Source organism: Cryptomeria japonica, chromosome 7, assembly GCF_030272615.1.
Source record: "Cryptomeria japonica chromosome 7, Sugi_1.0, whole genome shotgun sequence".
NCBI classification, from domain to species: Eukaryota; Viridiplantae; Streptophyta; class Pinopsida; order Cupressales; family Cupressaceae; genus Cryptomeria; species Cryptomeria japonica.
This window is the reverse complement of record NC_081411.1, coordinates 124884531-124900254: the sequence shown is the minus strand read 5'-3', so window position 1 is coordinate 124900254 and position 15724 is coordinate 124884531. Positions and strand designations below refer to the sequence as shown.

The 15724-nt window shown below is 36.3% G+C and overlaps 1 protein-coding gene across 1 annotated transcript; it reads left to right on the top strand.

Moving 5' to 3' along the window:
* Positions 1 to 14844: 14844 nt before the first annotated feature.
* LOC131056675 (E3 ubiquitin-protein ligase RDUF1-like) lies at positions 14845 to 15474 on the top strand. Its single transcript, XM_057990949.1, has one exon. It carries the CDS (start codon positions 14845 to 14847, stop codon positions 15472 to 15474), a length of 630 nt encoding a protein of 209 aa, XP_057846932.1.
* The last annotated feature ends 250 nt before the right edge of the window (positions 15475 to 15724 follow it).

Genomic DNA, 15724 nt, shown 5'->3' with positions numbered 1-15724 from the left:
ATTTTGAGCACTCTAAGAGACTTCACTATTACCACTCTTGGATCCTGCACCTACAATACATTCCAGTCCAAGACATGTTCAAATCCACTTATGTACTTTTTCAAATAAGAAACATGAAAAATATTATGTAATTGGGCAAGAGCTAGAGGCGAAACAATTATTTAGGCAATTGTGTTAACTACTTCAAGAGCTTATAATGTCCCTACAAAATGAGATGCTATTTTGGATGAATTTCCAAACATAATGGAGCTCTTAAAGGGTTTCACTCTCACTAAGAATTTTTCCTCTACTAAAAATTGTCTCGGGGTATGCTTGGCATTAACATAGCTCTTCTTCCTGTCATTAGCTTTTGATAATCTTCACTTGATTAGTTTTACTTTCTCTTCCATTTCTACTAACATATCTCGACTAAGGATAATCCTATCTTCTAACTTATCTCAACTTATCGGAGTTTGACACTTCCTTTTATATAGAATAAAATGATCCATTTTGATTGCAAAATCGTAAGAGTTACTATAAGAAAATTTTACAAGTGGAAGATAATCATCCTGGTTTTATTGTTGATCCATGCAATATACCCTTAATAAATATTCTAATACTTTGTTAACCCTCTTTGTCTAACCATTTTTCTCAAGATGATAAGTGGAACTTATATTGAGTTGAGTCCCTAGTGAAGAAAATAAGGTTTTTCAAAACCTAGACATCATATGAGCATCTCTATTTGAAGTGTCATTCTCAATAACTTTTTTCAATATAAACACCTCTTGGAAAAATTTATGAGGTATGACTGATGCACCAACTGTTAGGTTTCCTAGGATGAAATGAGCTACTTTGGTAAGATTTTCCACTACAACCAAAATGGAATTATGCTTATTTGCATACATTGGTAGACCTTGTACAAAGTCCATACTAATGATCTTTGACTTCCTTTCTGGAATCTCATTATTAAATAATGAGTCCTACCAAGTGTTGATTTTTTGTTTTTATGCTTTGGCAATCTAAACACCCTACCACAAATAGTGTGTCATACTTCTTCATTCCTTTCCAAAAATATAATGGTTTGGCATTTGCTAGAATCTTTGTCACCCTAGGATGTCATGAATATGGTGCAATGTGAACATCTTTCCACATGGTATTTCTCAACTCCCCAAAGTTTAGAACATACATGCTTCCCCTATACCTAAGTAAACCATTGAGTTCAAAACATAACCCATTATACCTTGTATCAAGATGGTTGATTGAGATGGATTTCTTGACTTGATCATAATACTCATCCCATAATGAATTGGATAATACATGATTCTTGAAATTTGAATGTATAGATACCATAGATGTTGTGTGTCATCTACAGTTTAGGGCATCTCCCACTTGATTCTCCTTACCTGATATATAGTTAATCTCAAAATTATAATCAGAAATTAACTCCATCCATCTTATTTGATGTGCACTAAGTTGACATTCAAAGAAAAAATACATAAGACCATGGTGGTCTATCTTTAACGCAAGATTCTTTCCTAGTAGATAATGTATCCACATTTGTAAACCATGTACGACTTATACTAACTCAAGATTGTGTGGAGAAAAATAAGTTCTTACTTATGAGAATCATAGGCAATGACTTGTCCTTCCTACCCAAACAATCCTCCTATTCCTTCTCCTAAAGTATCAGTAACAACAACAAAGGGACCTTCAGGATCAGGAACCTTCAAAACTGGAGTAGAAGTTAACATCTCTTTGAGAAATTCAAACACTTTTTTTAAATTTCTCTATCTATTCAAAATGTTTATCTCTCATTTAAAGAGAAGTAATAGGGTATGAGATCTTGGGTTCATCGAGTTCATAAATTCTACAAAAGCATTAGTCAGTTGAAATGGTAAGACTGTGGACTCGTAGTGTCCATACCTATTTCTAAAAACTATTTTATGAATGTCATCATTCTTTCAAGCCTCAACTAACGGTACCATGACCTAAGATAAATCTTGGAAAATAAAGTCACCCCACACATTTGATCAAAAATATTATCTATATGTGGTAGTGGGTACTTATTCTTTATCACTGCCTTGTTTAGCAAACAATAATCAATATACAATCAGAAACTTTCATCCTTCTTCTTAACAAAGATAACTAGGGATCCTTAAGGAAAAAACATAGGCCTAATCAAACCTTTACTCAATAGTTATTTCAATCAATCCTTCGGTTCCATCAACTTTGTAGTAGTCATTTGGTAAGGAGCCTTAGAAATTAGTTCTATTCCTAGTGCAAGGTCAATATAGAAATCAAAGATCCTCTTTGGGGGAAATCTAGGAAGTTCTTCTGGAAAAACATCCTGGTAGTCTTCAAGGAAAGAGTAATTATCTAATCTTGGTTTCCTTTTCTCTTCGAGATGCTCCTCACCCATTTCCTAGAATGGGGGGAGTTACTAAAGACTAACTCATCTAGGAAATATTTCATAAAATTTCTCCACCTCCATTTTGACTACAAATAGTTGACACCCTCTTTGCTTGGCCTTTTTAAGTTGCACAACTATCATTTCCCTTAATTTAACTTCTCTTTGAATGCCCTGATCAAGAAAAACTACATTTCCTACGTCATATAGACATTCAACTTTTTGGATTAGCAATCTACCTTATCCCTATGTTTCCATAACCAATTCATTCATAGGACTACATCATATGAACCTAAGGGCACTACATTAAATATTCACCTTGGTAGAGAAACTCAGATCCTTGGCTTCAAACAAACATTGCTCTACCATGTCTTTGGATTGGTTTTCATATTTAATAGTCCAAGGATTTTCCATATAACCATCTCTTCTAGGGAATTTACTAAGTACTCTAGGTGCAATAAAGTTTTCAGTTGCACTAGTTTCAATTAGAATAGATATAGGAACTCTGAAAAGTGTACCTAAAGTTTCAATAGGAGCGATTTGAAATTCCTCTTGAAAATTATCAATAGCAATTTGAATTCTTTGTTGGAAGGTGGCTTGTTGACTTGGCAATTAGTTCTCTCAGGGTTGAGAACCTAAGTTCTTATTCAAACATTGATTGGAATAATGATTACCATTGCAAGAGAAACACCCTTATGGAGGCCCACATTTTTCAATAGATGTTCTCCCATTGTCTTCATTCTTCTTTGCATTAAAGTTCCCTTTCTTTCCATTCTCACCCTTGTCATCCTTCTTCTTAAATTCCAACTTATTTATCTTTTTATTGAAGGACATATTTTACTGAGACTATTTATACTTATAACTCTTCTCTTGTTGAGGAGCTAAGGACTTAAGATGTTGTTCTTGTTTTATGGGACCTTCTCATAGAATTGTTCCTTAAATGTATGGCTAAGGACATCCACCTATCCCCCAATCTAGGTATTCAAACTCATGGGGATTTATTCACTTTGAGCCTTTTATCTACCTAATATTTAGTTGCTTACTTTAGAAGACATGTAAACTTTCCCAATATTCAATAACAAACATACTCCCTTGGGTCAAAATTTGATAATCGATTAGCTTTCCATAGAAAAAAACTAGGGTAGCCATCCTCAACAAAAGATGACCAAAAATAGATTCCATGCTAAAGTCATTGGTTTTATCCCTAACTCCACTTCCTTGTTCATCCACCATGTGCATGCCTCTCCAAACAGTTGTAATGCTCCCAAGTTACCTTTACAACTTTTGAGTAATTCCTAATGTCAAAGTACTTCTCCATCTCGGAGAGCCAAGATTTTGCTGCATCACCATTAACTGTCCCTAGGTGGAGCCAACTTTTTTGATATCTCTTTACAACTCTCAAGCTAACTCATCCCTCTTGTTACTTTTATATTTAGAATGGTTACCATTTTGTCCACTCTAGTGAGTTTGGTCATGCCTAGACTCCTCCTCTTCCCCCCTAATGATTTTTCCCTTTTCTCTGCCCTCGACCCTCTATTCTTTGCTCTAGGATACTAGTTCTCTCAGTCTCCTAGTTAAGCCTTGCTAAAATCTCAGCAAGCTTATCATTGATATTTTAGAGTGGTGTGACACTTCTTGACCTCCCTTAGGGTTAGTCTACGAGTACACCACAACAGGCTTCCTTCCCACCTAGACAACAATTGAAAAAGATAATTAGGTTATCAAAGGAATTACCTATGCATAAAGGTTTAAAGATCCCAACATTCACAAAAATTCAAATAACAATAAAGCATAAATTACAAAAAAAATCACATCTTTATAATATTTCAACTTGGAAAATTACACCCTTATTAATAGTAAGATTGACATAAATGACTACTTGTCATGGTCAAGAGGGGTATATCCCTTGAATTCATCTAAGATAATTAATATCACCTTAAGGGATGGTTTCATATGTAGGTGCTCCCTTAAAACTAAAGGATTGACTTGTGATCTATTGGTACATTACACTCACTAGGTGCATATCGAGTGTAGGATGGTTCCTTAGTTATCGTTAGAGAGGTATTAGTTATGTTATAGCAATTGAGGCCACCATATTTAGATCTTTCCTCTATTCTTTTACTTGAGAAATGGCTTTGATAAAATTTTCCTCAATGCTTAAAAATTCGCCTCCTTGGGTGTTGGTTCCTTCTATGGTTTTTATAAGGGTTTCCCACTCTTTCTTGAATCTAAGTAATCGCTCCTTGCTAGAAACAAACTTTCTAGTGGTTTTCTTGATCATTACCTTTCTTGTGTAGGAATATTCAAACATTATCTTTCTATAATGAGCTCATAAGTCCATGAGTTAAACCAAATTCCCTAATACCACATGTAACAATCACTAAACTAAACACTAAAGATTAAAACACAATTTATGTTTCACAAGTTAAAAACCAAAAGGTAGTAAATCATGAAAAATATTTTCTTTTATTTAAAAAAATCATTTAATTGAATGCATAAACATATTCACATGAAATTTTATGAAAATATAATCATTTATTTTTATGTATTTAAAATTCAATACATTACATAGCATAAACAAAAATTACCAAAGTTACTCACTAAGGAATTTTATATCTGCTTTGCAACCCTTGGCTAGTCAACTACAAAAGGGAGATCATCATCCAATCCCTACCATTCATAGAGATTGTAGATAAGGGGACCTATCTCAAGCCATCTAAGTATTGGTATCGTGTGCCACATACTTCATTCCTACCATACAACTTTAGACTAACTTCTAACTAAGTATGACCAATCTAGAATATCTATGTTTTGTCAACACTTGTGAACTATCTAGTCACATGCAATGACAAATACGACACTTAGGACAAAGTTTAATATTTTAAAATAGTTGTAAAGTTTCAAATTTCACCCCGTGGAATTACATGTCACATACACATCTTCACTACAAGCTGATTGGGGGCATTTGTCGCTTGTTTGGCATTTTATCCACATGGATTGCCTTATCATATTAGAACTCATTTCTTTATCAAACATATTGACCAGTTGACTTATGGTCTCTAGAATATTGTAGATATGTTTGTGCACCACACTAGCATCCGACAAATCTATCAGTCCATAGGTGGCTATTTTAGTGTTACGCCTGCACCTAGAATCTAATTTGTAATGCCTCTATCTGGGGCCACTGACATTGTGATTTTCTTTGGAGGCTATATCTCGTCCATTTTTGTACTTGAAAAGGATTCTTGATCATTTTGAGAAGTAGATTGAGCTCTTGCCAGCCATTATCCTTATCATACACAAATTTTCTATCATTTGAAGACCACCATTGTTGCAGCTTCTTGGAGAATCGGTGGTGTCATCTTCACAAGTGCTGGAGGGGAGTTTATGATTTTTCTTAGTTCATTTGCATATTTATAATCTGCTATTTTCAACTTATCGATTATCTTTATTTTCCATTTATTATCTTTATCATTTTATTTCCTATCCTTGCTACTATCTAGGTTGTCCATGGAGGTGGAAACACCAAAACTAGGGTCTAACTCAGGTAGGTCTCTGTTAGAGTTATCTTGTATTAGGTAATAATTATTTATTTAATTATTAGTATCTATTATACTCTACGCTTAAGCTATACTTAGGCATTTAGTAATATTGTAGGTGTTTAATAATTATTCTAATTATTAAATACTCTTTATCCCTTTAGGGTTTCTTTAGGGTTGCACATCTTTAGGATTTCTATTCTCCTGTCATAAGGATTGTATTGTAACTTTTCTTTTTCAATTCCCTCTCTAAAATGATAATATTTTCTTCAAAGCCTTTTTTGTGTTTTGTCTTCAATCTTCTCTTGTGACAGGTATTTTTCTTGCAGATGCTCTTGGGATCTCAAAAGTTGTACTTTCTCAAGTTCTTCATGGTATCAGAGCCATCATCTATTGTTGCTTGTAGCTGATTTATTTTGAGAAGATTTTCTTTGGAGGCAAGGGTTTCAGTTCTTTTTCAGAGTTTTTTAGTTTCGATCTGGGTTATTTTTGTTTCTAGGCATTTTGAGCTCAAAATAACCTCACCATTGAGCTCAGAACACCCAAAAACCCCCATTTTCATATAAAATTTGTCCAGTTTCAACAAATTTAGCTTTGGGAATTTTTTTATTGAGTTTGGCCCTTATAGGCACATTTTTTGAGAAAAAAAATTAAAAATCATTTACCCTCTTTATGCCCTACAAGAGGGTTTTCTTTTCTTTTTGCCATAATTTGGGCAAACGGAGTCGGATTTTCGAAAATGAATAGACACCAAAAAGATATTTTTGAGCCCCACTCTGCTCTGGTGGTGAGATTTGCTAAGTTTTTCATTTGGTACCTATTTTTTGCTATCCAATTCAGCACTCTTTTCTACACTCCGGAAGCCATAAATTAGGCAAACGGACTTTGTTTTTAGAAAATGAATAGGCGTCAGAAAGGTCTTGGAGATTTCTTCTTAGATTTGGAGCTATTTTTTTTCAAAAAAATTACCAAGAACACAAGATAGTGTCTGTCGCATTTTCTTTGTTCGTATCTTCTTTTCTGGCTATTATATTGTACTGGGTTTTAGTTTTACATATTGTGGGAATGTTATTTTTTACTATTTTCTGTAATTTACTTCAAAAAATCAGAACACCTAAACTCAAAAAAAAAAAAAAAACCCTTCTGCATCTTCTGTCTAGTCTGAAAGATCACTGAATTAAAAATATCAAGAGCAGGTCCAGGTTCAGGTACAGGTACCCATGGAAGATTCTTCAGTTGAGCTTCTTACATCCCATAAATATCACCTCTAGAAAGCTCGTATGATGAGGCTTCTTAGATCAAGGGGGTTGTGTTCCTGTTTGGATGCGGTTTGGCCACTATTGCAGTGTCCTTTTGAGAATCTTCAACACCGGAAGAAGATGGATGAGGCTATGGGTGTCATCTCCTTACATGTCTCAGACAGCTTGATTTTTCACCTTGATATTTTTCTCACTCCTCAGGCTATGTGGTCCAAATTTGAAACTCTCTTTGGTCCTGTCAATGAGTTCAGAGCATTACATACTGAGGCTGAGCTCTCTTCCTTGTTACCTGAGTCTTTTCCTCACATTGAGGACTTTTTGAACAAGTTCAAAACCACCAGATCTATCTTACACATTTTTGGTAAGAATAAGACAGACCCATAGTGTATCTACCTGATTCTCTCTAAGCTTTGAGGTCCTTATTAGATATTTTCTTCCACATTTTATTCTACTATGGATGCATTGGGTACACGCTTCATCATGCCTTCTTTTGATGTATTTTGTGATCACTTGACTCGTGAGCAGGCTCACCTAACTCAATTGGACACTCTCACAGGATCATAGCCGAAAGCATTGGTTGCTCAGGCATCTAAAGAGAACATGAAGTAGAAACTTAAGCCTAAGAAGGATTCAGCTGGCAGTGAGTGTTCCTCCAAGCCACCACCTAAGTCTGATTACAAACCGAAGTCCTATCCCAAATAGGAGCACTCTTCTAAGTCTGGTGAGTCTTCCTCCAAGATTAAGAAGAAACTTTTGATGAACTTTGCAATTTCTGTGGGAAAGAAGGTCATCCAATTTCTCGTTGTTGGAAACGATTAGAGGCTTTGGAGGCAGCCATGCAGCAGCAGCATCATATTTCTACTCCGTGGCCTCCATCTTCCTCTTCTACTTGGAAAGGACATGCTCTTTCTACACGAGCCATTCCTTTTGCCTCCACTTGGATTATTGATTCTGGGGCTTCTCACCACATGACACACTCACCGTAGTTTGTTACCTCAGTTGCTCACAGTAATACTTTATGGATTGCAGTTGGTGACTCAACACAACTTTCTATTTCAGGTTCAATTTTTGTTCCATTGATAGGTCGTTGTTTTCAGGATGTTCTTTTGGTTCCTGACATTTCTACGAACCTCCTCTCTATTTATCAGATTTGTCATTCTCTCTCTGGTAAAATGGTTGAGTTCTCACCACATGTTGTGGTTATTCGAGAGCTCCATGATCCTAGTTTTGTTGTGGCTACTGGCAGTGTTGATCCTAATTCTTGATTATATTTTTTTGATGGCTTTGAGAGTCCATATAGTTTAGGTGTTTCTCATGTAGCACATGCAGATTCTATGAGCAAACTGTGGCATGAGCATTTGGGCCATGTAAACTAGAGATACTTACACCAGATGAGCACACAGGCACTTGTTATTGGGCTCCCTCAGATATCCTGTACTGATGGTGTATGTCTAGGTTGTGCACTTGGCAAGCATCACTGTCCTTTCCCTACAAGAAGATCCGCCCATGCTAAGGCACCCTTGGATTTGATCCATAGTGATCTTATGTTATTTTCGACTCCCTCCTTTTCAAGGTCCAAGTATGTGCTCACTTTCATTGATGACTTCTCCAAACACACATGGGTGTACTTTCTTACGTACAAACCTAATGTCTTTGATTAATTTCAAGTCTTTAAGATATTTGTAGAGAAGTGGTCTAGTCTTTCTATAAAGAGGATACACACAGATAATGAAAGAGAATATGTGAATCAAGCTTTTATAAATTTCTGCATAGAGCATGGTTTGCAGCATCAGTTATCTGTTCCTCACACCCCTCAGCAAAATGGTGTTGCTGAGAGAAAGAACAGAACACTAAGGGACATGGCCAATTGTATGCTTCAATCATGTTCTATGCAGCCTACCTTTTGGGCTGAGGCAGTTAATTATGCCACTTATATTCATAATCGAATGCCTCATAAGGCATTGCGCTAGTTGACTCCTGAGGAGGCTTGGTCCCATGTCAAGCCTGATGTTTCTTCATTCTGAGTTTTTGGTAGTAAGGCTTGGGCATTTATTCCAGATGCTCAGAGGAAAGCTATGGAGAGGAAGAGCCAACCACTCATTTTTGTTGGCTATTGTGAGGATGTTAAGGCATACAGGTTATTTGATCCTGATTACCGAGAGGTCCTATTTAGGCAAGATGTCTAGTTTGATGAGCGCCTTCCTCGAATGGATTCTCCATCAGCAGCTTCTCCCTCACTGCCTCCTCCTCCCTCTTCATCTTTTGAGGATTCCTTCTTCCTTGATGATGATGCAGATGATGGTCCACCTTCACCACCACCATCACCACCACCACCACCACCCTTTGCTCAACATTTGCCCAAGTGGGCCCGGTTTATAATTGATGCTATTGGTTCTCTGGCAGGTGATCCTACTGACACTCATTGTACTCATGTACACACATCTGGTTCTATTATTCTGATTCATTCCATTTCGGATGATCCTTAGAAATTTTCAGAGGTGACAGGTCACCCAGTGTGGGATAGGGCTATGGATGAGGAGTATTCTTCTTTGATGAAGAATCATACTTGGGATCTTTGTTTTCTTCTGAAGGGCAGGAAGTTCATTTGGTGCAAGTGGGTGTATCGTATTAAGTATGTTGCAGATGGTTCTACTAATAATTATAAGGCTTGTCTTGTTGTGAAGGGGTTTTCTCAGGTGGAGGGTATTGATTACTCCAAGACCTTTGCTCCTCTCTCCCAGATGAGTTGTATTCGCTTTGTACTTTCTCTAGCATCTTCACAGGGATGGACCATTCTTTAAATGGATATAAAGAGTGCTTTCTTGCATGGAGACCTTCGTGAGGAGATCTATATGGAGCAGCCTCAGGGATTTGCATAGGATTCCTCTTTTGTTTGCAGACTTCAACGTTCATTGTATGGTCTCAAACAGGCTCCTCGGGCCTCATATGAGAATATGGACTCTTTCTTGCTTTCCACACTCGTTACACGTTATCATTCTGATCCTACAGTTTACATTGAGTGTCAGAGGGTTGATATAGTTATTCTTGTGCTCTATGTTGATGATCTTATCATTACTGGTAGCTCGTCCTCCTTGATTCAGGATATTCAGCGAGCCTTGATGGAGCAGTTTGAGATGACAGATCTTGGCCTTCTGCACTATTTTTTGGGTCTCCAGGTTATTCAGTCTTTCAATGGAATTTCCATACCTCAACAGAAGTATGCTCTTGATATGCTTCACTGATTTGACATGCTTAGTTGCAAGCCTGTACCCACACCATTTTAGTCACGTATTGTTTTGTCTCCCACTTGTTCTACACCTTTCGTGGATTCTACCTTATATCGGTAGTTGGTTGGTAGTTTGTTGTACCTGACACATACATGCCTGGATCTTTCTTTTGTGGTTGGTCTTGTCTCTTAGTTCTCCCATGGTCCTCATGCGAGTCATTGGCAAGCAGCCAAAAATATTTTGTGGTACATTCGGAGCACTAATCAATTTGGCATTCACTATACTTAAGGATCCCCTCACATTATTGGCTTCACTGACTCAGATTGGGATGGTGATGCTCAAGATTGGAATTCTACTTTTGGCTTTCTTTTTTTTCTTGGTTCTGGTCCTATCACATGGTCTTGCAAGAAGCAATCTGCTATTGCATTATCATCTACTTAGGCTGAGTAATGAGCATCGATGTTAGCTAGTCAGGAGGTTTTATGGCTTCGGCAGTTGATGACTGAGTTTGGGTTCCCTCCTGATAGTCCCACTATTCTTTAGTGTGACAATCAGAGTGCCATTCACCTTTCCCACAACCCAATGGAGCACTTGAGGTCTAAAAACATTGATCTTCACATGCACTTCATCAGATAGTTGATTCAAGATGGCTTTCTCATCTTGGAGTACATTCCTACAAAGGAGTAGGTTGTTGACATCTTCACTAAACCTTTTTCACCTTCATGCTATCTTCAGTTGCGCTATCTTCAGTTGCACTATCTTCAGTTGCACTCTATGCTTGGGGTGAAGGAAGTTGTCCTTGGGGGGTCTCATTGACGCCTTCCTTCCTTCATGTTCTTTTTTGCATGCTTTTCCCATCTCTTTTTGGAGCAGAGTTTTTTCCCGTGTGATTTTCTCTATTTTTTTGTTTCATAGAGATTTGGTTGTGATTGGGTACCTCATCAGGCCTTGTTGTCGGGACCCAAATTTTCCTTCTTCTTGTGGTTGCATTTTGCTTTCTTGCTTTTAGTGTTTTTAGCTACTCCCTAAGTTCATCTTAAGGGGGGGTGTTAGAGTTATCTTGTATTAGCTAATAATTATTTATTTAATTAGTAGTCTATTATACTCTACGCTTAAGCTAAACTTAGGCATTTAATAATATTGTAGGTATTTAATGATTATTTTCATTATTAAATACTCTTTATCCCTTTAGGGTTTCTTTAAGGTTGCACATATTTAGGGTTTCTATTCTCCTATCATAAGGATTGCATTATAACTTTTCTTTTTCAATTCCCTCTCTGAAATGATAATCTTTTCTTCAGAGCCTTTTTTGTCTTTTGTCTGCAATCTTCTCTTGTAACAGGTATTTTGCTTGCAGATGGCCTTGGGATCTCAGAAGTTGTACTTTCTCAACTTCTTCAGCCTCTAAACACAACCCCCAACATTTTCTCTTCTTGTTTGTGTGCAGGTTCATAATTGATAAGGAAGTATCTATCTTATGGGGGGCTTCAATCGTGGACTAGTTGTAAGATTTCTATCTTCCCTAATTTTATTTTAACATCATACATTCTATATTACTTAGTTTAGCTCATTATTATATCATTTACTTAATAGTGTAGTTACATCTATCACTTCCATACAATCTTTGTACTTTGTTCATATAGTGTGATTGCATGACATGCTAGTACACTAGTTTTGTGTGCTTGTCTACAAGATATAGGCTTAGTAGGATCGTCTAGGAACTTTGTCTGTTTGTCATTTATCTTATTTTATACTTAGCATCCCTTGGCTCACCCTTAATACTAATTTAAATGAGGTAGAGTGAAGGTAGGTTTCTCTCTTGAGGTTCATCACCTTGTGAGTGACAATTTCCATCCTCTACAATAGTCATAAGTTCACTCATCTCTTACTCGACTTGGAAACTACTATCACCCTAGGGTTTAGAAAGTTTCAACTCTCTAGTCAAATAAAATATTGTCTCAACACAAACATAGAGTTTAACTACTTATCTAAATTGGAGACCCTCCTTGCTAGTGCAATTTGGGTTTTGATCCTACCACCCTAGTCCAATTGAAGTGTTTACAAAAGATTACGTAATAACATATGATATAACAAGTAACCTAAGTTCAGTTATCTTTTATTTAATTTGTATTAATCCAGAGTTTATCTTTCTTGCAATATCTTTCTCTAATAAAAAGAAGTGATGATACATGATAATATAGTTGTATATACATATTTTTCCATTATCTCAACATACTATCATGACACTCAAACTGAGTTCAATAATAAAAACAATGGTATTCATTTCAAAAATGGATATTATACAAATAATTCAAGGCTTGGGAGTACACATAGAGAGTAACATTAATTCATGATAATATTTCACAATGAACTACCATTTTAATGATAATAACTGAACCAATGGTTTCTCTATATTATCACTCTACAAGAAGTCCTAATAAATTTTCATTTCATAAGTATAGTACGTATATTACTCTACTATAGAAATAATGAAGAAATAGTTTCCAAATGATGGGTCTACATGCCTAGATAATACTTTTAAAAACTTGAGACAAGAGAAGAAGTGAGCCTTTGAATCCTTCACAAAGAAAGCTCCTCCAATATCCATCACAAACTTCTCAAGTAGACAAGACATTAAAAAAAAGTCTCTCTTCTCTATCCTTACTATGAATGAGAGAATACCAAACTAGCTAATTTCCCTTGCAAAAAAAAATTAATTACTTTTCTAAAAAATTTCCCCAAGCACAAAATAAGTGTACCTCCTCTCAGAAACACACCTTTTTATTTGCGAAGGACAAGAAATTATTTAGCTATATGTAAACCTAACCTTTTCCTCATGAAAAGTTCAAAGGTTTTTTTTTCAACCATAATATAAATAAGCTTAGCAAATTGATTTTGAATGTCCATTCTAGCCTAATGGTGTTATTAATGGGGGGAGGGGGTGGGGAATTGTGCAATTCAAAAAGTTTGATTACCCATACTCCATCTAAGTAAGGTGCACATGACATAACCCCAATCCAACGTGAGTAGGGTACGCCACCTTTCATGGTGGTCACCCATCTTCACCAACGACCACTTACGTGGTATTAACCACCCTCTTTACTATGAGGTGATTGTTAGACCTTTCCACCACTGCATGGTGTTAATGACTCTTAATATGCCCTTAAAAATTAATTTGTAAATGCTCTCTCTCTCTCTCTCTCTCTCTCTCTCTCTCTCTCTCTCTCTCTCTCTCTCTCTCTCTCTCTCTCTCTATATATATATATATATATATATACATACATATACATATACATGTGTGTGTGTGTGTGTGTGTGTGTGTATGTATATATATGTATACACACACACACACACACACACACACACACACATATATATATATATGCATGTATGGGCTAATTGATAGATGAATGCATTGTTGTATTATGACATGTGGTGATAAGTTCCATACAAAAGTACTATGCTTTTGGAGTGTGACGTTTTTCTCCCGGAAAGGTTTCCTTACGATATATCATGTCTTATATTGTATAATCTTTATGCATGTATAATATCTCTATCTGAATTTGTGTTTGATTTTGTAATAGTTAAGATTTATAAAGAAAATTTACACTATCTCTCCCACTAGATTAACATTAGGAAGCATTTTCCACACCTTAACTTCCTTTCAACTAGCACGTATAAGCAACTACAAAAATATGTGCACTACAATCTCCATTTCAACAGCAAAGTTCAGATTTATATTGTAATATCCACCGGATTTGGGCTCTACAATTTCTCGATAACTATGTGAAATATAAAAAACAATTATAAATGAATTATTTTTTAGTTTGATATATTTTTTAGAAAGTCAACCCTTCAACCAGAATGGATAGTTCATCTTCAAGGCATTGCAGGGGATCCCATCAGGATCTTGGAAGCTGGTGTGTTGTTATTTGTTGGTAAGAATCTCATCACTTTTTCTTTCTAATTCTTGCACCCCACCTGGCCATCCGATTTTCTGAATGCAATGGATAACTCTGTAAACGGTTCTTCAAGAAATGAAGCAGATTCATCATAGTCTCCTTGGGTTTTTGTGGGTTCTAAAGCACACGATGCTATGGGAGACTCTATAAAACCAAATAGAATCAGAAACATTAATATCAATTCATCAACTAATAAGACTATAAACTACGACTGATCATTATTATTTATAATCTACAATGCAACACAAACTACTCGTTTATGTTTTACAAGTGCTTTTCATAATCCGTATTATTTACTGAAGCGATATTGAGGAGGGACGGCACCATGCCTTGCGACCTCCCAGCACCGCATAAAGTCACTACCAAGGACTAAAAATTTCCACATTGATTGTCACATTCATATAGCTTATTATATCAATATGAACAGCTAAATTCATCTCCTCTCTAAAGTCACCAAGTATCAAATCCAAGATGCCCCGGGTAAGTCTAACATACGAAAGGCGGAGACGACGTGAAAGAAGAGATCAATCGCGGCAATTTCTAGGGCTTACGTCGGGGCAAGAACAAGTCCCCAGAATAGATATTAGACCTCAAAACATAGATGAAGAATCTCGTAGTTTTGCAGCGTTTCGTAGAGATGTAGACGTGGCTCTCACATTCCGTGAAATAACCCAAATAGGAAGAGAACGAAGAAGAGAAGAATTCATTCACAGTTCAAGGAGGAGTTTTCTTAGTGATGAAGCAAGGGATAGTTTAATTAGACCCTTTGAAAACGTGTATCGAAGGAGACATCGAAGCAGAGATGTAGAATTTCGCCCTGAAACAACCCAACTTGAGGTTGCGACTGAAGATATGACGAGGGAGGCGCGACTGTTTATGGCCGCCTTTGACACCATAAAAGTATCTGTTGTTCATATTAATGAAGTTCCTGTCTGTGTGATTTGTCTTACTGAATATATGGTGGGAGAAGATGCCTCACAAATGCCATGTCACAAGAATCATATATTCCACCCGGACTGTCTTTACCAATGGTTAGAAAGGAAGAGAAGCTGTCCACTCTGTAAAGCGATGGTTTCTTATCCATTGCCACCACCCGCTTGAATTATAGGTATGTAGATTTGCATATGAAAATTGAACTAGCTGTATATTTATTTCTTACGGTTACTAATGTTGTTACCATTGTTTCCCACCTTTTAGTCTCAAAATTACTCTCCATTCAAATTTTCTAAGATGGACACACAATATTTACTGTTTTGAGATATGACAAATGTTCTTACATATATCATAACTGTCATAAGAATGTGTGGTAAATATTGTCATAACTTACAACACATAGTTGTAAGAGAATCTG